Source organism: Lepidochelys kempii, chromosome 3 (genome assembly GCF_965140265.1).
Source record: "Lepidochelys kempii isolate rLepKem1 chromosome 3, rLepKem1.hap2, whole genome shotgun sequence".
In the NCBI taxonomy this organism is placed as follows: domain Eukaryota; kingdom Metazoa; phylum Chordata; order Testudines; family Cheloniidae; genus Lepidochelys; species Lepidochelys kempii.
The window spans coordinates 48,014,173-48,039,490 of record NC_133258.1 but is presented as its reverse complement, the minus strand read 5'-3'; the positions used below and the strand labels follow the sequence as shown (position 1 = coordinate 48,039,490).

At 40.1% G+C, this 25,318-nt stretch overlaps 1 protein-coding gene across 6 annotated transcripts; it reads left to right on the top strand.

Moving 5' to 3' along the window:
- The first annotated feature begins 627 nt into the window (after positions 1 to 627).
- On the top strand, positions 628 to 23,351 carry RAB23 (RAB23, member RAS oncogene family). 6 transcript variants are annotated; one of them, XM_073336317.1, is made up of 8 exons: positions 628 to 780; positions 3,838 to 3,898; positions 6,198 to 6,407; positions 7,438 to 7,523; positions 10,317 to 10,473; positions 15,888 to 15,970; positions 17,239 to 17,331; positions 18,208 to 23,351. In XM_073336317.1, exons 3-8 carry the CDS (start codon positions 6,253 to 6,255, stop codon positions 18,345 to 18,347), a joined length of 714 nt encoding a protein of 237 aa, XP_073192418.1. In that variant the 5' UTR covers positions 628 to 780; positions 3,838 to 3,898; positions 6,198 to 6,252; the 3' UTR covers positions 18,348 to 23,351. The 6 variants fall into 6 exon arrangements, with proteins under 6 accessions (XP_073192418.1, XP_073192420.1, XP_073192419.1 ...); XM_073336319.1 differs by having other exon boundaries at positions 628 to 784; positions 3,838 to 3,897; XM_073336320.1 differs by lacking the exon at positions 628 to 780 and adding an exon at positions 1,395 to 1,535 and having other exon boundaries at positions 3,838 to 3,897.
- The last annotated feature ends 1,967 nt before the right edge of the window (positions 23,352 to 25,318 follow it).

Below are 25,318 nucleotides of genomic sequence, written 5' to 3'. Positions count from 1 at the left end.
GAGCCCTGGCTGAGATGATTTAGTTGGTCCTGCTTTGAGCAGGAGGTTGGATGGACTAGATGACCTCCTGAGGTCTCTTCCAACCCTAATCTTCCATGATAATCCATTAATTCAAGGCACAGTCTAGTGAGTGCAACCCCATGCAAGCCAGTCCAGTCCACCTGTACCATCTCACTCTTTTGGATGGTGAGGTAGAGTCCGGAGACCACTAGACTGGGGATTAGGCAGGGCTCACTCTGACTCTACCTCTGGCATTTGGGGAGGATTCCTCTACCTTTGGGAGAGTTTTCAAGCATTCAGATCAGCTCTCCCCATGCCCCAAATACCCAGCTGTGAGCAGCGCCCGCCCACCAACTCTCCTCCATTACTTTAGGGGCTGTTGTAGTTTAATGCCACACTCCACAGCCGGTTCTAGTTTATATAACGGGCCTGCACCAGAACCCTGGAGCCAACCTCCTCCGGAGCCACAACCCAGGTCCACCTCAGAGGCTGACCACAGCGAGGGAAGCCCAGGGGCCCTGCTCCACTTTACTCCCTGCGGAGGGGCCGCCGCTGTCGCTGGACAAAGACGCTCCGGCAGGCGGAGGCAACGGGCGGGGACCCCTCCGCGCCGAGCCCGCGGCCCTGACGGTGTTTCCGGGTGCGGGAGCCGGGATGTGCGTCCGGGTTGGGTTGCCTCTGCTGCGCGGCTTCCTCCCGCCTCCGGGTCTCGGAGACGGAGCCGCAGCCGCTCAGCCTGCAGCGGCCCCCCCGCTTCCCACGGCCAGCGCCTCCGAGCGGGTCGGTGAGCCACGGGGGCGGGGGGCGCGGCTGGGGTGCAGCACCGGAGGGGCGCGGAGCCGGGGTCGGGGGAGCGGGGTCGGGGCTGGATTTGAGGGGAAGAGCGGGGCTGGGATGCGGGGGGCCGGGGTCGGGGGAGCGGGGTCGGGGCTGGATTTGAGGGGGAGAGCGGGGCTGGGATGCGGGGAGCCGGGGTCGGGGCTGGATTTGAGGGGGAGAGCGGGGCTGGGATGCGGGGAGCCGGGGTCGGGGGAGCGGGGTCGGGGCTGGATTTGAGGGGGAGAGCGGGGCTGGGATGCGGGGAGCCGGGGTCGGGGGAGCGGGGTCGGGGCTGGATTTGAGGGGGAGAGCGGGGCTGGGATGCGGGGAGCCGGGGTCGGGGGAGCGGGGTCAGGCCCGCTGGGATGCCGTGGGGAGCGCAGAGCGGGGTGCGGAGGAGCGGGGTGACGCTCTCGGGTGCGGGGTCGGGGCGGGGATGGGACGGGAGTAGGTGGAGGAGAAGCGGACTGGGCGCGCACGGCTTGGTAACTCCTGGGTGGAGGTGGTGGGGGTGCTGTTGCTGCCGCCTGTGGGGTTGGCAGGCAGCCCCCGCGGGGTCGGGTTGCCCTGCTCTGGGAGGATGGTACACGGCGGTGGGGAGGGGCGCTGGTCGCCGTGGGGTCGCACTGTGCCTGATGGGCAGGGCCCTGCCTGCCCTGCAGTCCGGGCGGACGGGGCGCGGCGTGGCGTACGCTGGCTGGCTTGCCCTGGACTCGGTAGGGAACGAAAGTGGCTTGTGTGGGGTGCTTGATTTACCTAGGGAAGGGGAGCAAGTGAGTGTGGAAATGCCCTGAAAAGAACAACATAGGGAGGGGTTAAGGAGACCGCATGTATTAGACCGGCTGCGATCATCCTGTTCCCGTAATAGCGGTATTGCTGCAATGGGGAAGCGTAGGATTTATCACAGTTACACTTGGGACCAGCCTAAGCATCCTTTAGAAATCCAATAGTACAAGCGTTTGGACGCTACAGTTTTGTTTGTGCAGATACCTTGATAGTTCTCCCAGATAAATGTCTTTCTGTATAGAGTATAAGCAGTGACTGAAAATGACAAGACAGCTTCCAATGTCTTCAATTTACTTGGAATTTTAGTTATTCTTTGTGATTATTCCCTAAAAATGTATATATGTGTCATAACTATATTTACTACAGTAAGAGATAGTATAGTGGTACTTAAATACTGCTTACATGCAGGGGTGCTGGAGATGGAAGAACTAAAGAGCCGTCCCTTCACACTTTTTAGATGTGGGGCATGCCCCCTATTTTGAGAACCTGAACTCAGAAGCAGCACAATGGGGTGGAGGCCAGGGGTCCTGCCCCTGTCCCTTAGCCCCTGACCAGAGCTGGGTGGTGTAACAACTGACACTTTCCCTTGGCCTGGCCACCTTTCTGTCATGTCAAGGGGGCGGGCGCTGGGCCAGTTTTGAGTGGCGTTGCAAACCTGTGCACCGGGTCACCATACCACTCACTGAAATTTGGCCAAGCTGCCTTATGGTCATGATGGGGGGCAGCCAGGCCAAGTTTGGCCCCCACACTTTTGCAATCCTTGTGGCATCACTGCTTACATGGATGAGAAAAGGGGAGGGGATCAGGCATTCCAGCTCTGCCAGTGTGTGGTCTTGGACAAGTCCCTTTATCACTCTATTTTCCCTTCTTTAAAAATGGGGAAATGCTTATCTCACAAAAGGTACTTAATATTATAGAAATGCTAGTTATTCATTTTATAATATCCAAATACTGCAATAAGCAGTGCTTTCATTACTCATAGGAGACTTTGCATTTTATGGGTGTAAATTCAGATTTGTTCATCACCACCCACTGCTAATTTCAAGTGTATGTGAAGTACTCGTTGCCACCTCAGAATGAAGCATGTTCAGAACATGTTTAACTTTAAATTTTTCTGTGCTTTCACATTAGAAATTTAGTTCATGCAAGAGCTGCACATTACTAAAAATCTGTCTGTGAGCTTTGCCCATTTACACTAGTAATTTGGTCCTGTTTACAGTTATGGAAATTTGCATCGTTGCCATTATGCTGGTGTAAACTCCTAATGAAGAGCTGCTGCCCCAGAGCAAAGCTGATTTTGCAGTGGTGCAGCTTATTTTGGTAACATACCAAAGTTACCTTGATTTTTTTTTAAAAACTTTGCCCCTCCCTTTAGAATCTGTGTATAGTGGGCAATGCCTAGCTCAGTGTGGGTGCTAACAGAATATAAATAATAACTTTGACATGGGTTTACATGGTAATTATTCCTTAATCACTTCACTTTTGATTTGAACTTTGTGGAGAGGACATTCTTTAAATTCAAGTCTGACTTCAGTTATTTTCTTGATATAAAATAATTCAGAATTCCCTAATATTTTAAAGGAAGAAAATACAAAATTGACAAAGCATAGAAGCTATTGTGAAGTAAGTGCAGTATCATGATAACATTATAAAAATTGTTTGATTGACAATTCTGCTTAATATAAAACTGCTGTACAAACATGACAACACAATCCCACATTATTTTTAAATATACTATAATAAATAACTTGAGTCTTGGTGAGTGCTTATTACCATGTCAAAGGATAAGTAAACCATTTCAGTGCCTAAACTTGCCTGAAAGTGGTATTTGTTCATTCCCTGAGAAAGAATTGCTGTTCAGACTGATTAACAAGAATCAGTATAAGGCATATGGCTTTGGAATCAAAAACTTACTAATTGTATAGTCAAACACTTCCTGAGGAATCCGTATGAGATACATATGTGGGTATTAGAAGCAGAGATAGGGGAAATAGGTGTGAATTTAGGTCCTAATCCTGTTCTTATTGAGGTCAAAGGCAAAAGTCTAAATGAGTTTAGTGGAAGCAGTAGCAGGCCTGGTATACCTATTAGAAATGGAATCTGGGGAGTATAAGCTAAATACATCTCTTGTAACCAAAATGCAGGTATTTGCATAATAGAAGAATATGGTTTCCCCATTTATACAGCCTGCTGAGACCAAAAGATCTTTTTTTCCGTAAACTCTCCTTTTAGGCAGATGTTGGCTTCGAAGCTGCCAAGGAGAAATTCTGTCAATAGGATACCACAAATTCAGTTAAGTTTCTAACTGTAAGAACAAAAGACACCAAAAACTCATGTATTTGCCTTTGTTTATTTTGGATGCATATTTCTTCCTTGTCATAAGGTAATACATTGTAGATTGTGTATTTGCCAAATAGCAGATTTGTAAAGTTCCTTAAGACCAATAGTAGCTCTAGCTTCATAAGCAGCTTGTGGCACATAGCAACATAACTTATTTTTAGAGTTTACACAAAGTACATGTTAGAATAGAAATAATGCTAAACTTTTATCATCTTTTGTAAAAACTGTGTGCTTTCAGCTCTGCCCTGTTGTTACTACGGCTATGTATTATTTGTATCATGGTAGTGCTTAGAAACCCAAACAGAGATAGGAGCCCGTTGTACTGGGCTCTGTACAAACATAGTAAGAAACCATCCCTGCCCTTAACAGTTCAATCTAAATAAGCAAGACAAACAAAAGAAGTATTTTTATTAGAGTTGTCAAGTGATTAAAAAAATCATGATTAATTGCACAAATAATCACGCTGCTAAACAATAATAGAATACCATTTATTTAAATATTTTTGGATATTTTCTACATTTTCAAATATGTTGATTTTAATTATAACACAGAATACAAAGTATAAAGTGCTCACTTTCTATTTATTTTTGATTAAAATATTTGCACTGTAAAAAACAAAAGAAACAGTATTTTTCACTTCACCTAATACAAGTACTGTAGTGCAATCTCTTTATCATGAAAGTTGAACTTACAAAAGTAGAATTATATACCAAAAAAACCCTGCATTCAGAAATAAAACAGTGTAAAACTTTAGAGCCTACAACTCCACTCAGTTCTACTTCTTGTTCAGCCAATCACTCAGAAAAACAAGTTTATCTCCTGCAAATTGTAATGTTTCCTGCTTTTTGTTTACAAAGTCACCTGAAAGTGAGAACAGGCATTCACATGGCACTGTTATAGTTGGCGTCGCAAGTTATTTATGTGCCAGATGCGCTAAAGTTTCATATGTCTCTTCATGCTTCAACCACCATTCCAGAGGACATTCGTCCATGCTGATGATGGGTTCTGCTTGAGCGAAGCAGAGTGGACTGACGCATGTTCATTTTCATCATCTGAGTCAGATGCCACCAGCTGAAGGTTGATTTTGTTTTTTGGTGGTTCGGGTTCTGTAGTTTCCACAATTGGAAACGACTGTTTTATTGGAGTGTTGCTCTTTTAAGACTTTTGAAAGCATGCTCCACACCTTGTCCCTCTCAGATTTTGGACAGCACTTCAGATTCTTAAATCTTGGGTCCAGTGCTGTAGCTATTTTTGGAAATCTCACATTGGTACCTTCTTTGCGTTTTGTGAAATCTGCTGTGAAAATGTTCTTAAAACGAACATGTGCTGGGTCATCATCCAAGACTGCTATAACATGAAATGTGGGTAAAACAGAGCAGGAGACATACAGTTCTTCCCCTAGGAGTTAATTCACAAAGTTAATTAACAGTATTTATTTTTTTAACGAGCATCATCAGCATGGAAACATGTCTTCTGGAATGGTGGCCAAAACATGAAGGGGCACACGAATATTTAGCATATGTGGCACGTAAATACCTTACAATGTTGGCTACAAAAGTGCTATGCAAACGCCTTTTCTCACTTTCAGGTGACGTAAATAAGCAGCAAGTAACAGTATCTCCCATACATGTAAACAAACCTGTTTATCTTAGTGATTGGCTGAACAAGAAGCAGGACTGAGTGGACTTTGGTTTTTTTTTTAGTGCAGTTATGTAACAGAAAAAATCTACATTTGTAAGTTCTACTTTCACGATAAAGAGACTGAACTACAGTACTTGTATGAGGTGAATTGTAAAATACAATTTCTTTTATCATTTTTACAGTACAATATTTGTAATCCAAAATAATAATATAAAGTGAGCACTGTACACTTTGTATTCTGTGTTGTAATAGAAGTCAATATATTTGAAAATATTTTAAAAATCCAAAAATATTTAATACATTTCAATTGGTATTCTATTGTTTAACAGTGCAATTTAATGGCGTTTGATTTTTTTTAAATCATGATTAACTCAAAAAAAAATTAATCACGTGAGTTAGCTGCGATTAATTTACAGCACTAATTTTTAGCCCTATTTTATAGCTGGAGAACTGAGGCACTGAGATACAAAGTGATTTTCCCAAAGTCACACAAGAAGTCTGTAGAAGAACTGAAAATTGAAACCAGATCTTGAGTCCAGCCCAGTGCCTATTTACAAGACCTCTTTCTATTTATGATATTTTTATTAACATAATATTTACTTCAATTACAGATCTGGGAGATAAAATTCATGCTCCTGAAGTAACTAGAGGTTCTCAGCTGCAGAGATGTTGGAGGAGGATATGGAGGTGGCCATCAAGGTGGTGGTGGTAGGAAACGGAGCAGTTGGGAAGTCCAGTATGATTCAGAGATATTGCAAAGGAATTTTTACAAAAGACTACAAGAAAACTATTGGAGTGGATTTCCTGGAGAGACAAATTCAGTATGTATTCAGCAGATGTCATGCAACTTATGCCTTTATTTTCTTAGTGCTGTTGTGATTAGCAGGCATGTGGAGATTTGGAACTCAAACCATCTCCCAGACTAAAGCCTGGGGGATTTTTTGTTTTAACGTCTTGTTCAGAGGGCTAAAAGTGAAGCATATGCACAGTAATTGGATCACTCAGTTTTCCACGCAAATACAAGATTTATAATTTGAAATAAAAAATAAAACTCAACCTTTCAGACCTACTTGATGACTTGTCTAAGAAGGTTTGTTTGTATATGTGGAACTACTGATTTTTATTTACATTCCTTGTTTAAATACAAGGAAACATTTGTTATAAGTTATGTGGTTAAAAATGAAAGCAGGAGTTTAGTATGTAAAATGGTTTCAAATAGCTGTTTCAGATTCTTACACTATTGATAGTGTAAGCAGATGATATCTAATCATATTTAAAGGAGGGGAAGGTATTAAGGTAATGAAAAACATAAGTTCACAGATCACCTAAGCAGATAAAATAAATAAATGTGTTGAAGGAGCACTGTCCAGGAGCATAGGTTTTCTTTTGACACCGGATTTACAAAACCCAGTATGAATTTTAAAAAACATGATTTTTGTCTGTTTTTTGTCTTTGAACATTTTCTGTACTATTGGAAATTTGAGCTCAACAGCATTGCACTATTGCACTCCATGCATCTGAAGTGGGGTTTTTACCAACGAAAGCTTATGCCCAAATAAATCTGTTAGTCTTTAAGGTGCCACCGGACTCCTCTGAGTATCTCTATGGCTCATATGATTTAGTGCAATGCTAACGAGACTCGTCCTTTTTTTCTCTGTCCAAGCAGAATGAAGTGCAAAAAAGTAAACAGTATCAATGATGAAAAATAAATTTTTATTTTCCATTCTCATCCCAAATACATTATAAAGAAGAGAAATATTTTAATACATGTGTGCTTTATTCTGAGTGTCTCTTTCGTCTTGAGTCTCTGTATTCAGTGTGTTGATGAAATATTTATTCCATTTATTTCAGAGTAAATGATGAAGATGTCAGGCTGATGTTGTGGGACACAGCAGGTCAAGAGGAGTTTGATGCAATAACTAAGGCCTATTATAGAGGTAAAAAACCCTATATTTTACATCTTGATCTTTATTTTTTATAGGTAACTTGAGAAAAATGTAATACAGTTGGCCTAATCAACTTTCTTTTTTGAGTAGTAGGGATGTTTTATATTTAACGGCAATGCGAAGACCAGTTCAGTTATCCACACTATTCCTCTTTTTTTCAAATGGGAGGGAACCTTTTCAGATTCTTGAGCATTTATTCCCAGACATGCAGTATATCAGACTTCAGTAAGTGCCATTGAATGCAAAATTCACAGAGCTCCCATTTAAATAGGATAGAACATAATTAGTCTAATGGCTGGATAGATTTCTGAAGCCAGAAGGATAAGGTGAGGGGGGGAGAAGGGAGGATTTGGTGTCAGAACCTTTTTGTGTATGTGTAATTACACAAGTCCTTCTAACACCAGAATTTATCATGGATAAAAAAAGAAAAATTAAAGTGGAAATAATATTGCTTGCTCCTATATCCCACTCATTTAAAAAATAAGTCACTCTAAAAGTACTTAGTGTATAGCGATTTAAATAGACTTCAAAAAGAATTCTGGTGAGCCATAGCACTCAGTGGAAAAATTGAAAGACATTGGCGTAGACACTTGTTTGATTCTATAGCCATCTTTCTGCATTATCCTGCTATGTGGCTGTTATTGGTGTCATGTCATATGGTCATGTTTGCCATCTAGTTCAGGTGCATCAAAATGGATGATGATCTGCCTTGAGATGTGTGAGTGAGGAGTTAATTCATCTATATCTACCTACTTGTAATTTGTATTTGGTGAGCAGCTCTGTACTATCTTTTCTTTATAAGGATTATATAGCATTTTGTATACCTTGGGGAGAAATTCTAAGGGTCTCTACTTAATTTTTATTCCAGCCAGCTCTTTTTGACATTAATAGGAATTTGCCTGAGTAAGGACTATATCTGCCCTTTTGTAGTTTTCAGTGAACTCTGATGCCAAGTTAAACTTTGGGCTGTATTTCAGCAATCTTAAAGAAAAATCATGTCTTCACTTGAGGACCCTTCCCTCCCACATTCTCCCTTCAAAAACATGTTGCAAGTCACCTCTGTGCTGCAACATTCAGAAGGAAATGGTGCAGGGGTCTCCCAGGAGTCCAATCTGGATGTGGGGATATCTTAAAAGGCTTCTGTAGCCACAGTAACTGTGTTAAAACTGAGCAAGATGTGGCTTCCAGAAGGTGGTGCCTGCCCTGTAGCATTTCTGAGTTTCAAAGACCCCTAACTAAGGTAGGTGAATGGGCAACAAGGCAGATGAAATTCAGTGTTCACAAATACAAGGTAATGACACATTGGAGGGAATAATTTGATCTACACAAAGAAATAATTTAGAATCAAAAAAGTGTATCAGCTCAGGAAAAAGACCTGGACATCACTGTGGATACCTCAATTAAGACCACTGCCCAATATGTAGCTGTGGTCAAATAAGCAAACGAGATGATGGATACATAAGGAATAGGATAGGGAATAATATGGAAAATAATATAATGTCATTATATATCTCAGTGGAATGCCCTTACCTGGTATACTATGTGGAGTTTTTGTCACTGTATAGGAAAAAAGATATATAGCAGAAATAGAGGGGTATTGAAGATGGGTGATGAGGATATTTAGGGTCATATCATGGAAAAATCCTCAGGTGAAGATTAGACTGGAAAATTTGTGCCTGTTTCACCTTAGTGAGAAAATGAATAAGGAGGGACCTGAGAAAAGTATACACAATGAATGGTTTAGAAAAACTAGATTGAGACATTCTACTTGCTCTCATATAATAACAAAGGGATATTCAATGAAGCTGAAACTTGGAAAAGTCACATTGATTAAATGAAATATTTTTCCACAAAGTGCCCAGTAAGATATCTGCCACAGGGTATCCTGGAGGCCAAGCAGAACTCACAAAAATATTTGTGGATAACAAGTATCCAGCATTATAATCGTAACTATTAAACAGAAGTTTTGAAAGGAATATAAATCCTCAAGGTTCCCTATGTGTTCAAGCTTGCTGATGCCTTTGGGCCACTGGATAATCAAAAGACCATTGACTCATATTTTCAGTAATGACTGTCAGCCACTTTACCAGTAACACATTCATTAGCCCATTGACAATCTATTGGCAGTACCATCACAATAGCAAAAGAGTTGCTGCCACTGTGTATAAATGTTGTAAAATTTTGGTCATTTCCTTCCAAATGACATGAGGGAAATGTGCATGAATTAGAAATTAACTTTTTTTTAAAGCTCTTTGGGAAAAATATTCGTTCATAAAACAAAACAGAATCCTGAAAATTTTAACTTTTCAAGCAAAAAACCTCCAAAAAACAAATTGCTACAGCATTTTTTCACATGAATTTGTAATCTAAATGTAACAATCTCAGAAGTAGATGGCATACTTACAGTATGAAGTATCTTTACAGATATTAAAGATTACCTAGGTACTTATATGGCTCTTACTGTAGTATCTGAGAAGCCTCCCATATTAGTAAAAATGAGCAACAGACAAACACATCTCTTCCGCCCTCCCCCACCTTTCTCTGCCTGCTGGAGTAGCTTGAAAGGTAGCAGAATGACAACTATCTTGAACAGTATTAATGACAAAATAAGATGACAGTCTATTAATCTTACTTTGAGGCTCCCTAACCATCATTTTGACACAATACAGAAATAAAACTCTGCCCTTCTGAAATGAAATGAAAAGCCACCATATCCCAAATATCTTTTTATAGGTTTGTCTTTATTTTTCTCTTTCTTAATTGATAATTTGTCTTTGTTTTTAGGAGCCCAGGCTTGTGTGCTTGTATTTTCTACCACTGACAGGGACTCTTTTGAAACAATCCCCACCTGGAAGGAGAAAGTAGTGGCTGAAGTTGGAGACATTCCCACAGTGCTTGTGCAGAATAAGATTGACCTCCTGGATGACTCTTGTATAAAGAAGTAGGAGTTTCATCATATTGTCTTCTTAAATCGGAGGATTTATTGCAGTCTTTTATTTTTCAAAATCTATGGGAGTTGATGGTGAAGACGAATGTAATCATATGTTTACTAAATTTCCAAACCTAGGGCCTAATTCTGCAACCTGCTTGGATAATTCCACAAACCTTAGTGGTGCTACTCCCATGAGTAAAGTTATTCATGTACTTATGTGTTTGCCAGATTAGAGACTTAGTGCTCACTTCAAGTTCTCTTTTTATTTTCTGTTGTCTTCTAAGCACCTTCAAAAATGAGCAGAAAACACCACAAATAGTCTGGTTGGGCCAAAATGAGAAATTACTCCATTTTGTACTCAGGCAACTGTAAAATATGCCTTCTCTGCAGCCCAATTTTACAATAGTTGTTAAACTCAGTTGTAGCCCAACCACATTTTATACTCTAGTTTGGTTAGTGAATGCACACAGTGGCCAAACTGTGTTAAACAGATTTTAAAATGTGCCTTTATATGTTTGCTTTTGTTTTCTCTTGAAATTGTTCTTTCATATACTCATGTTTTATCAAAGTACTATATTTCCATATTCTAGAAATTTACAACCCATTAACATCCACAAACTCAGTCACTCTCCGCTCCCTCGACTATAGACCCAGACCCTTGGATCTTAAGAACAATGAATAATCCTCCCAACACTTGCACACACACCCCCACTTTCCTGGGAAATGTTGGATAAAAAGCCTCACCAATTTGCATAGGTGACTACTGACCCAAACCCTTGGATCTGAGAATAATGAAAAAGCATTCAGTTTTCTTACAAGAAGACTTTTAATAGAAATAGAAGTAAAGAAATCCCCCCTGTAAAATCAGGATGGTAGATACCTTACAGGGTAATTAGATTCAAAACACAGAGAACCCCTCTAGGCAAAACCTTAAGTTACAAAAAAGATACACAGACAGAAATAGTTATTCTATTCAGCACAATTCTTTTCTCAGCCATTTAAAGAAATCATAATCTAACACATACCTAGCTAGATTACTTACTAAAAGTTCTAAGACTCCATTCCTGGTCTATCCCTGGCAGAAACCAGCATATAAACAGACACACAGACCCTTTGTTTCTCTCCCTCCTCCCAGCTTTTGAAAGTACCTTGTCTCCTCATTGGTCATTTTGGTCAGGTGCCAGCGAGGTTACCTTTAGCTTCTTAACCCTTTATAGGTGAGAGGATTTTTTCCTCTGGCCAGGAGGGATTTCAAAGCGGTTTACCCTTCCCTTTATATTTATGACACGCCCCCCAAATCCCAGCTAGGGTGAAACACTGGCTGGGATTTCTTCCTGGAGCTCTAGGAAAAACAGAGTTAATAAGACACATGCATCTCTAAATATACTACCAAGTACATAAAGACTAACAATATTTTCTACATCTCAAGGACTATTTTAATCAGTTGATTCTGGGAAACTTTCACGGGAGAGTGCATCAGCCACTTTGTTAGAAGCTCCTGAGATGTGTTGGATGTCGAAATCAAAATCTTGGAGAGCTAAACTCCACCGAAGAAGTTTTTTGTTAGTTTCCTTGACGATGTGAAGCCACTTCAGTGCAGCATGGTCGGTTTGCAGGTGGAAACGCCGTCCCCAAACATATGGGCGTAGCTTTTCCAGAGCGTAGACAATGGCGTAACATTCTTTTTCAGTGACTGACCAGTTGCTTTCCCTCTCAGACAGTTTTTTGCTGAGAAACACTACAGGGTGGAATTCTTGATCAGGTCCTTCCTGCATTAAAACTGCTCCCACACCACGCTCGGACGCATCTGTGGTTACTAGGAATGGTTTGTCAAAGTCTGGGGCCCTTAGTACAGGGTCAGACATGAGTGTCGCTTTAAGCTTGTTAAAGGCCTTCTGACACTTTTCGGTCCGCTGAACAGCATTTGGCTGTTTCTTTTTGGTTAGGTCTGTCAGTGGGGCGGCGATTTGGCTGTATTGCGGTACAAATCGTCTGTAATAACCGGCCAAGCCTAAGAAGGATTGAACCTGTTTCTTTGACTTTGGGACAGGCCACTTTGGCCTGTAGGGGGCTGGTAGTTCCTTGACCCACCTGGTGCCCAAGGTAAGTCACTCTGTTTAGGCCTGCCAGTACCCCTTGGTTAAGTCCAAGGTAGAGATGAACTGGGCCCGTCCCAGTTTCTCTAATAGTTCCTCTGTGCGTGGCATTGGATAGTTGTCTGGGCGAGTTACAGCATTTAGCTTACGGTAGTCCACGCAAAAACTTATTTCCCCATCTGGTTTGGGAACTAGAACCACTGGAGATGCCCATGCACTTCCAGAGGGGCGGATTACACCCATCTGTAACATATCCTGGATCTCCCGTTCTATAGCAGTTTTAGCTTGAGGAGACACCCGGTAAGGTTGGACTCTAATTGGGTGAGCATTACCTGTGTCAATGGAGTGGTATGCCCGTTCAGTCAGTCCTGGGGTGGCTGAGAACGTTGGCGCGTAGCTAGTGCACAGCTCCTTGATCTGCTGTCGCTGCATACGCTCAAGGGTCATGGAGAGGTTCACCTCTTCCACACCACCAGCACATTTCCCTTCATAGTAGACACCTTCAGGCCACTCAGCGTCGTCTCCTCCCTGGGCTGTAAACTGACAAACCTTTAATTCTCTGGGATAAAAGGGCTTTAGAGAATTAATATGGTACACCTTAGGCTTTCGGTTGGAGGTGGGGAATGCTATGAGATAATTAACAGCTCCCAGGCGCTCCTGGACCGTGAATGGCCCTTCCCACGATGCTTCCATTTTATGGGCCTGGAGCGCCTTTAAGATCATGACCTGGTCTCCTACTTTGAAGGAATGCTCTCTGGCATGTTTATCGTACCAAGCTTTTTGCTCTTTTTGAGCATCCTGTAAGTTTTCTCTAGCAAGGGCTAAAGAGGTTCGGAGGGTGTTTTGTAGGTTGGTTACAAAGTCCAGAATGTTAGTTCCTGGAGAAGGTGTAAATCCCTCCCATTGCTGCTTCACCAACTGTAATGGCCCCTTAACCTCACGGCCATATACAAGTTCAAATGGGGAAAACCCTAAACTGGGGTGTGGTACAGCTCTGTAGGCAAAGAGCAACTGCTGCAACACTAGGTCCCAATCATTGGAGTGCTCATTAACGAATTTACATATCATGGCTGTGAGGTTAAGGGGCCATTACATGTCATAAATATAAAGGGAAGGGTAAACCCCTTTGAAATCCCTCCTGACCAGGGGAAAGCTCCTCTCACCTGTAAAGGGTTAAGAAGCTAAAGGTAACCTCGCTGGCACCTGACCAAAATGACCAATGAGGAGACAAGATACTTTCAAAAGCTGGGAGGAGGGAGAGAAACAAAGGGTCTCTGTCTGTCTGTATGCTGTTTCTGCCAGGGATAGACCAGGAATGGAGTCTTAGAACTTTTAGTAAGTAATCTAGCTAGGTATGTGTTAGATTATGATTTCTTTAAATGGCTGAGAAAAGAATTGTGCTGAATAGAATAACTATTTCTGTCTGTGTATCTTTTTTGTAACTTAAGGTTTTGCCTAGAGGGGTTCTCTATGTTTTGAATCTAATTACCCTGTAAGGTATCTACTGTCCTAATTTTACAGAGGTGATTTCTTTACTTCTATTTACTTCTATTTCTATTAAAATCTTCTTGTAAGAAAACTGAATGCTTTTTCATTGTTCTCAGATCCAAGGGTTTGGGTCTGTGGTCACCTATGCAAATTGGTGAGGCTTTTTATCCAACATTTCCCAGGAAAGGGGGGGTGCAAGTGTTGGGAGGATTGTTCATTGTTCTTAAGATCCAAGGGTCTGGGTCTGTAGTCACCTAGGCAAATTGGTGAGGCTTTTTACCAAACCTTGTCCAGGAAGTGGGGTGCAAGGTTTTGGGAAGTATTTTGGGGGGAAAGAAGTTTCCAAACAGCTCTTCCCCAGTAACCAGTATTAGTTTGGTGGTGGTAGCGGCCAATCCAAGGACAAAGGGTGGAATATTTTGTACCTTGGGGAAGTTTTGACCTAAGCTGGTAAAGATAAGCTTAGGAGGTTTTCATGCAGGTCTCCACATCTGTACCCTAGCGTTCAGAGTGGGGGAGGAACCTTGACAACATTATATACTCTAGTTTGGTTAGTGAATGCACACAGTGGCCAAACTGTGTTAAACAGATTTTAAAATGTGCCTTTATATGTTTGCTTTTGTTTTCTCTTGAAAATGTTCTTTCATATACTCATGTTTTATCAAAGTACTATATTTCATATTCTAGAAATTTCCAACCCATTAACATCCACAAACTCAGTCACTCTCCGCTCCCTCTTCCCTGTTCTCTCTTCCATAGACTGAATTGTCAATTCATTCTGTTCCATTCTCTCCCTCACCCTGGAATCAAACTCAGAAACTGCAAGTCTCATTCCACCCAGCATCCACTTCCTCTACTTATTTGTGCCTGTGGAGAAAGTTGGATGACCATGCTGAATAATTCTACTATTAATTCAGTCTCCCCTCCTTTAGTTCTGCAGTTTTCCTGGTCTAGCTAAACTACTTCTCCCTCTCATTGTTTCCTACGCTGACTGTCCTCGATTCCTGTTGTCCCCCTTTGATATCCTCCTAAAGCTCAACTTCCCCTTCCTTCACCCACACAGGATATTACTGATTTTCAAAGAGAAAATAAACAAGATCAGATGTGACCTCCTCTTTCATCCGTGTCACCAACACTGAGATTTCTCACTTCTTTTACTTCTGTAAACCTTCCATCTCATCTCTTCCCACCTCATGACATCCCTTGTCCCAGTTTTCATGCCCTCTCTGAACTCCTTAAAATTTCACTCTCAAGTTTTCCCCTCACAATACAAGCATACTATGGTCTCCCCTTACTTTAACAAACCAAAAAACCCACCCTCATCCCTTTCCAGCTACTGCCCTGTCTTCTGCCTTTCCTCTTTAAACTCATTGAAATGCACCCTGTTTAACCTTGCTTCAGGTTTATTTTTTCGAGCTCTTTGGTCCCTTCCAATCTGCTCCCCCCCCCCCCCCCCCCCCGCCGTAAGACCATCTCTGAGATCTTACTTGTCTCTGTTCATATTACTAAAATTTTCATTCAGGCCATCCTAATCTGTTTTCTTGATTAGTTGCAACCTCCTGCCCTTTGGCTTTTATGACACCCATCTCTCTACTGCCAGGGAGGTTTTTTTAAAACACAATCAAATAGACATGAAAATGTAACAACTCTTAATTGAAAAGGAATGCTCCAGCAAAACATCTCATTGTTTAAAGTGGACAGGTCATAAAGTAATTAAAGAGTAGCTACCTCCTCACCTGATCTTCTGACTAAATTAATTCCAAATAATTTTGCGTACAGTATTGATAAACACTGGTATAATATACAAATTAGTATTTACAAGTTTTTTCTGTTGTGCAGTGAAGAGGCAGAAGCATTGGCAAAAAAGTTAAAGTTAAGATTCTACCGAGTGTCCGTGAAAGAGGACCTAAATGTAACTGAAGGTAAGAGATGGCAAATATAGGATTCTGTCCTGTCCTTTGCCATGTAGCATTGCACATCTGTGTAGCCTGGAAACTAATCTACTGGTTTTATAATGTTTTTGGCAACTCTCATTTCCTGGCACTGCACTATAGTCACAGTAGGAATGACATCTTAAATTTGATTGTCACTTGATACAGTTATGTAACATTTTTTTTTCTTTACTTGTAGTTCTCTTCTGTTTTTCTTCCACACTTAAGCAGTTTTGAAAATTTTACTTTTACCTTAAGTGATTTAGATATCTAAATCCTATTGGCTTTCAATGGGAATTAGGCTCTGAAAATTTTACTGATAAAGCTTAAGTATTTATAGATTCCAAGTTGTTCAACAGTGTACAGTTGAACGTAATTGCTGAAAAACTTTGAACATGAATGCAGCTGTCTGTTAGTAATGTCGTACAAACTTCTATAATACTGCTATTTTTATGCATAAATTCAGTTTCATAATAGTAATATATTCCAGGCAGTGCCTTTCTAGCATTTATAGGGCATTCTGTCATTCTCATTTAATCTCATTTCTTATATCACCACACAAGATCCAGAAGTGCACTATTTCTCCTTTTCACTTAGATTTTCATCCTGGTAAACAAATTTGCAAGGGAAAAATAAACAAATTTAAAAATCTACCTATTTGTGTATTATTAAAGTACATTACTAAACAACTGCAGATATTTGTTGATACTGTGTATGGCTTCTGAAAATTCCCACATATAGTAGACTACTCACAGTCCTATCCTCATCAATGTAGCAACAGTTAAATTAGTACTGAGAATACTCATTGCCCAATTTTTTTAAAATTCTTTTTAGATCTTGTTTTACATGATTGCTGTTCTATTATAAACACTTGCTGTAAGACCTATGTGTAGTAAATGCTTAAAGATGCTACCTTATTTTAACAGTATCTACAAGTTGTAATCTTTATGACAACATGTATGTACCCGTGCACTGTGGTATAAAGCATAACAAACTATATATAACCCTGATCTTGCAAGTGACTATGGGTAGACCCATGTGGAAGTTAGTGATGCTCTGTACTGGTACAACGATCTGCCTACATGGAATCTGGGACTGGGACCCCTAGTATCAAATCAGGTGCTTATAACTCAGCTTTGTAATCAAAACGAATCTGTAATACTAAGATGAGCTCATCTATTATGAAGCTTTGCAGAGATGTCCATGTGGAGATCCCTATCTTGGATCTCATGCTCTAAGTATCTTTTTTTGTATTTCAGTTTTTAAATATTTGGCTGAAAAATATCTTCAAAAGCTCAAACAACAAACAGCTGAAGATCCAGAAGTAGTACATACAAGTAGTAACAAAATTGGTAAGTATGCAACAATAAATTGCAGCAAGTCAGTATTTTATGCTGACGAAGCCTGCTATTAATTACCTACGGATCTGATCCATCTTCCATTGGAGTCACAGGGAGTTGATTCAGGCTCCTAATTAGCTTTTTTCTACCCTACTATGTTGTCTATTATCCTTTTGTAATATAGTCAAACTAATGTACTAACAATGCTGGCCAATGTTTCTGAACTACCCTTTTTATTCAGTTCTTGGGAAAAACATTGTAAGGACTTGAGAATGGATGTTTCCCTGACACTTGCCTTTTTTTTTTTTTTTAAATGTAATTGGTATTAGTGTTAGTCATGCTGGAGCAGATATACAAGAGACTCACTGTGGAAAGTTCTGGCATTTAATGAGAAGGGCTTTGTAAACTTTGCCTTTTGTGAAGAAACCTTGAACTTTAGTTCTTTAAAGGACTTTTGAGTCCACTGATTTTTTCTCCTTAACGCACTCTTTTTATACTACCCTTTTCCTCTCCTTTATCCCAACAAAAGTTGCTAATTTAAAAGCCCTGTCATGTTTGTTTGTTGTATTACTCAACTAAACATAAGTTTGTTGCCATCTGATTAGCATCTGAGTAAGTATGCTACTGTCCAGTTCCTTAGCTGTAAATTTTGTGCTGGTATTAAACCTCACAGTGGCATGTATTTAACTCCAGCTGGCTCTTGTTCAGAAACATAGCTTATTGAACTCTAACTGCAAGTGACCACAAGAATAAATAACTGTTCAGGAATTAAAGAGCTTGTGTTTGAGATGTATTACTACGCATTAGTAAATGCTTTTGCATATTCAACATATAAAAGGTATAAAGAGATTCACAGAAATAGCTGCTTTTTTTCTTTAAATTATATAGGTGTGTTTAATACAGCTGGTGGAAGTCATTCGGGCCACAATTCTAGTACACTTAATGGTGGAGATGTCATCAACCTTAGACCAAACAAACAGAGGACCAAGAAAAACAGAAGTCCTTTTAGCAGTTGCAGCATACCTTAGAACCACTTTTGGAAGGAAAACGTATGACAGTCATTAGAATGAAGTTGTGCAATTAAATACGGAATACAGCCAGCTATAGAGGTATTTTACCAGTGCTCTCGCAAACCTTGCACCTACAGGATCCTTGATAGATGGTGGATTTAAATAATATTGCTGTTGCAATGTTTATTTTGTATGTAAAGTGAGACCCCGGTGGCAAAAAAATATATATATCGAACCATTGTTGCCTCTGTGCATTTTGTTTAAATTGGATGAGCTTTTCCTGTTTGAAGGACTGTACAAAGCTATGTAATAGGTTTGGCTGAATTGTTAAGCATATTAAAAATGTAAGCATAGTGCTTACAAGTATTGGTACATACTAATATGACCCAAGGTGAAGTAGCTTCCTTCCAACTAAGTTTACCAGCAAATTTGATAGAAGAGTGGTAGTCAACTAGGACTCTGAAAAGTAAAATGAGAAGCAAAAGGCAGACATCATATTTGTCAGATTACACTAATACATATTCTGGCAATTTTACTGGTGCAATAAGTTTTGTATATTATATGAATGTTAAGTAAAGTATGCACGTAGATATTTGGTACAAATACTCAGACCACACAAGAGGATACAGTATTGGATTAAAATAGCATCCTTAAAATTATTTTCACTTCTTAAAATTTTGCATTTCAAATAAGACTTTTTCCAAAGGAGTTCTGTTCATTAATTAACTCACTACACTTTGGGCCTTTAAAGCTTAGGTTTAAGAAGAGGTGTGCCAAAAACGTTTTTTCCTTTTTATCTTGTAATGCACTACAGATATTTTTGTAAAGTTTGTTTGTGTCAGTCATAAAAGGGTAAACAGTTAGTATTGTTTCTGATATCAGTCCTCTAAATGGAACCCATAAAATTTCAATTGTATTCCTGTCTAAAAATATATTGCTGACATCTAATATGTTCATGCTACATGAACTATGAAAAGTATGTTGAATTTGCAGAGTGGGGTGTCAACAAAATGTCTTAGGTTCTATTGAGAAATAGGTGTAAACTGAGTTCTGGAGGATCCAACAAGTTGTAGCTGAAGACTAAATCACACATTAAACTAATGAGACCCTCTTTAATGCTGTCTCATATTCAGAGTTATGCCGCAGGTTAAAAATCTAATTCTGCAATATCCGATCTAAGGGGTAAAGTTTTCAGAAGTGACTCATAGGGCTTGCCTACACAGCACACCAATGCACATTAGAGGGGTATGATTCCTAAAGCACACCAGATTGCACCTAAGTGACCCATATTCCTGCTAGCATGAACTAAAAATTCCCTAGTGCACATTAAGATAGACGTGCAGTAGGGAACTTTTAGTTCATGTCAGCAGGATTTGCATGCGCAAGTTAGTGCACAACACATTGGTGCACTTTGGAAATGACATCACTCTCGTGTGCATTGCCATGCTATGTGGACATTCAGGTATCTAAGTCTAATTGAAAGTCAATATAACTTAGGCTTCTAAATCACTAAGATGCTTTTGAAAATTTTCACCCAGTTCTCTCCAAGCATGCATTTTAAAAATATCCATTTTGTTTGTTTTTGTATAGTGTTGTATAATTTTAATTTTCTAGGATTTTCTACAACAAAGCTCTGCCAGCAACAAATGCAAAAATATTCTGCTTTAAGATATTCAGAATTTTAATAGTTTTTAAACGGATGTATTAGAGTGAAAATTACATGACCTGGAGCTGTAAGTATTCAATATAGATTGCTACACAATTCCTATTAGTAACTGATTTTCATTATACATTAATGGGTTGGTTTAATAGTTATACTTTCAGTTTAGTCCATCATTTTTCTACTTTTTCCCAATACCATGGGAGAATTTCTTGTCAAGTAAACATATAATGCAGTAAGTCTGCACTCTTGTTAGTACTTTGTATATATGTTGGAGGAGGGACTTACCTTTTCATTAATTCATATAATAAGCGTAACTTGCTAATTTCTGAGACCTTGAGCATGAAAACTGAAATGTACTCTTGGTACCAATCTGATGTGGGTAAACTGTGTGTGTGGTGATACTTACAGACACTAAAATAATCTGAAGTGCTGCATTGTATGTTCGTATAGTCTATTTCCTGTGAAGTATCTTGTTTCTGTGACAAGCTGTTGCTGCATCTCCCATTGCTGGCAATGAGATGGGCATTGAGGCACTCAATCCCTCTTCTATTAAAAAAAAAAAAGGTTCTTACTGCAGTGTTTCTTACATACTCTGTTGGATAAAGGCCTTTATTTTTTAAAAGCGCATTTAATCATTGTATGGATGTATAAATGGGGCCAAATTTTACCTCTTGTCAATTTCATGAGTAAGATAGCAGGATTTGGTAAGAAAGAGAATCAATCTCGTACATAATGTGACATCTCAACATTTTAGGATTTAAGTAGAGTGTATATTTGTGCAGAATTTTGTCAAACATTTTTAATGTTGAATTTTTTACATTATGCCAGTAGCCTGCCAGTTTTACAGTTTTTAAAAAAACAGGACTGTCTATAACTTGAGTTTTTGCCTTATTTCACTTTGTACAAAGTACTGAAGAATAAGAGCCTTTATTACACCTAATTGCCATTTGTACTGTTATGTTTACGGTCTGTCATTATAAACCACTTTTTTCAGGATTGAAAACTTGACAAAAGGTTCTATACCAGGCTGAAACTTGTCAGACTTACCAAATATGAGGGAAGCTTAAATGTATTACAAGGAGACTACTTGCATGCTTAAAGTTAAGCACATGTGTAAGTGGTTGCAGAGTCAAGTAGTAAGTAGTGTGGTTATTTTCCTTCCCACCTCTCTCTGTAAAGTGGCTCTTCATTTTATGTTTTAACGTTGTGGAGAGTCAGTTTGCAATATGGCTGGAAGTGATGCAGAATGCAACAAATTGACATTAGGATGATAGTCTATTGTGCATTTGTGCTAATTAAAAATTTAAAGGATTTTAGCATGCAGATATGTAGCAGCAGACTAGCAAGTTGCAGAGTTCCTTGGGCACTCAACTCTCAGATGTAGTTTCTAACTCTGAAACCAGACATATTTAAATTATTAGTACTCACAGCTCCATATGATTAGTTTATATTAAAAACTAATGTTACAAAAAAAGAAACACATTAATGTGCACTCTCAATTAAAATATTTTGGAGAGACAGTGTGGTTTACTCTCCAAAACTAAGACCTACAGAGCTGGTAACAAAATGCCATCAGTGCATCTCATTGTGACAATGTTGTAGAAAAGGATGTGGTCCTCTGTTAGAAACCTACAGCAGTGGGTATCCTTACGTACTGAATCATGAACAACTGTTCCCATCTCAACAAATGAAGTTCTTTTCTATAGGTACAGTAGGAACTAGGCTCACTGCATTCCAATTACATCTGGTGACCTCTCTTGAATCTCTGCACTGGGTGTATTACTTGCACCCTGTCACAACTGTTTGTGCTGCTATCAACTGATAAGGCCATTAAAGGAAAACTTCAGTAATTAGTTATGCCTTAGCTAAGTGAGTGTTTACTAAACTAGTCTATACACTACAGGAGCAATTTTTAGAAACATCTGTTACTATTTCATTGTATCCATTCAGCGAATGGGCTTGCTTCGTTAGTAAGGCCTGCCTTTTTAATGATACTTTTCAGTAGGGGATGCTATTTGATGCGAAGTAGGATGGCTATGATTCATTTTCCTTTGGAAATAACAAAGCTCTGAGTTACAATTTCAGTCATTTTAAATTTTCTCTTGATTAACCCAACTTAACTTTTTAAAAATTATAGAATTTATAGCTTCAGAGCTTTCTGATTTTTTCATTGTTTCCTAAAGGCAAAGCGTATCCTTTCAGTCCAAATGTGCATCACCGTATTTTCAAGTTGATTCCCTGGTTTTTGTTTTATTACACTTAAACTTGTTTTACTCTTGTTTGTAATTAGTGATTAGACTATAGCTTATATTACACTGTAGCTTTTTTGGTCACTTCTACAGATTGTATCTTTAAAGGGAATTCAGCAGTTGAACACATTGTACTGCTAAGAGCTTGTGCCTATATACAGTGCATAATGCTCAGTGAAAATGCACTTTGAACATGTTAATTCATAAGTCTGATGGTTATCAGTTAATCAGTAATATGAGAATTCATTATTTGCACTGGTGAACCTGCTTGTGGGTACTCTCGCTTACAACTACACAATGTATAAGTTTATTGTATTCCAATGATAATACCAAAAACTGCATTAGGTTTCTAAATGCCTCTATATAAAATTTTGCTCAGTAACATGAAGAGCAATTATGGTCCAGTTAGCTAGCTTCATTAAATTGCCTTACTATATTGCTATAAGGAAAAATCACTTGTACTGATCATTAATGTGTTCAGTAAAATCTGAGGCTCATAAATTCAAGCTGTACTGTATTGACAAATAGTATGTATTGTACTCCTAATACCTAATCAGAATGGGTAAGAAGAATTAACAGTGAGTCTTGCAAGAGTAATAAATTTAAGACTTTTTACACATTATTACAGAAAGATGAGAAGTCTTTCAAGCAATTAAAATTCAAAGGTTAATTCCTCTTTGTATGATGGGAGAGACCATGACCTAAAAGCCAAGTGAACCTTATTTAGGTAATACTAAAAATAGTATCAGGTTACCAGTAGAATTAGGGTAATAGTGATATATTATATGTCTAGTGGGCATTCCTTCTCTCTCATTTGAAACAATAGGCTGCTGACTAAACTTGGTCAAAATATATTAAACAAAAAATTAGTTTGGGCCAAAAGGGATATTGCTCTCATCACTAAAATAAAAATCCATTGTTACTAATAAGTGACTTATCTAAGTTGCATATTTCTATGAATCTGAATGGTTAAAACAAATCAAATGTATAACCTTTTATCACCATCATGTACCCAAGTAAATGGAATATACTTATTTTTTTAGAAATTCATGTCAACATGACCTATAGTTCATACTCAAACAAGTGGAAAAATAAATGTTTCAAAATGAATACTTTGTGTGTGCTATTTCTATAAAACCACTGAAAGTTAATTTTAACCTGTTTTAAGTGACATTTAGCTGTGTCACAGCAGTTTGTAAACATTACTTACTTGAATAGTGTTTGGGCTGCATAGCATGTTGCTGCTTCTGTAGGTACATTAAATAGTTGAGGCATCAAATTGCTAGAAATTGCTATACCCCTGTGGCTGTGTAACCAAGTCTGCATCTCCCTAACAGTCCCATGTGAAGCAATGCACTCCAGAGTCTGGTGTGACTGATTCAAATTAATATGCTGTCAACAGTGGAGAAAAAAGGTAGTTATCATAACCATCTTAATGAACAAGTTTAGGAAGAGAATCCAATAGAACCACCACTTGCCCTTGTTTTTAGATAGTAGAAGTTCTATGATTAGACTGGGATAAGACAATCGGCACAATGGAGGGGCTTAGATCACCATTTTAGATCTAGAAGCCTGTGACTGATGGTAGACGTTTAGGGATAAGAAATGTTAGAAATAGAACAGAAGGATGTTTGATTCACTGAAAAGATACCTCCAGACTGATATGAGATGAGCTAGCTGCTGAATCCCTGCTTGTTTTGAGCCTCCAGAGACTGAATAGGATCCAGGCACTGCTGCTGTCTTAGGGTACAGATCTCCTGTCAGGCACCCCCTCTGAGAGTTGCAATCAAGAGGACTGTGGTCAGGCCCTAGAACAGGGGTGGGCAAACTACAGCCTGGGGGCCGCATCTGGCCCTTCAGATGTTTTAATCCGGCCCTTGAGCTCCTGCTGGGGAGCGGGGTCTGGGCTTACCCAACTCCATACATGTCCCCTCTCCATCTCCTGCAGTAGGGGTAGCCAGGGGCCTCTGCATGCTGCCCCTGCCCCAAGCGCACCCCCACCCCGCAGTTCCCATTGGCCAGCAACTGGCCAATGGCGTCTCCCTCCCGCCACAACCAAGACAGGCGGAGTAAAGCAGGGGGTGGAGGTGGCACAGCCTCCCTGGACCCGCCATATGGAGCTGGCTTGAGCCCTGCTGGCCCCTGCCACCAAAATAGAAATCATACTATGCCTATGGCCGAAGCCCCTCTTTCCCCCTGTGGGCCCTGGAGTTTTTGTAGCATGTGGGGGGCTACTGCATAGTTCTGATTGGTTGCCATTGAACTGGCTTGAATTTGAGCAGTTTTACCAGGTGTCCCATATTCAGCATAGGGAAATATGGTCAACCTAAAGACAACAGAGAAGACAAAGAGCTGCATCTTCAAAATGGAATTTGTGGCTTGGTAAAGGTACACAGAGTTTGTAATCTCACTTAAGAGTTCACAAGTTGTACAGACATATTCCACAAATTTCAGAGTAACAGCTGTGTTAGTCTGTATTCGCAAAAAGAAAAGGAGTACTTGTGGCACCTTAGAGACTAACCAATTTATTTGAGCATGAGCTACAGCATCCGATGAAGTGAGCTGTAGCTCACGAAAGCTTATGCTCAAATAAATTGGTTAGTCTCTAAGGTTCCACAAATACTCCTTTTCTTATTCCAAAAATTGTCACAGAGGCTCACTACCTTAAGAAAGCTAGCTGTGCTGAGTTCTAGGCCTGGCTTGACCCTGACAACCGGAGCGTAGGGTTGCCAACTTTCTACACACACACAACTGAACACCCTCGGCCGGCCCCTACCCCACGGCTCTGCCTCTTCTTTGTGGCCCCGCCTCTGCTCGCTCTGTCCCTCACTCTCCCCCACCCTCACTCACTTTCACTAGGCTGGGGTAGAGGTTGGGGTGCAGGAGGGAGCTGAGGGCTCTGGCTGCAGGTGTGGGCTCTCGGGTGGGGATGGGGATGAGGGGTTTGGGTTGTGGGAGAGGCTTCAGGGCTGCGGCAGTGGGTTAGGCTGTCGAGGGAGGTGGTGGTGAGGGCTCCAGCTGGGGATGTGGACTCTGGGGTGGGGCCAGGGATGAGGGGTTTGAGGTGCACGAGGGGG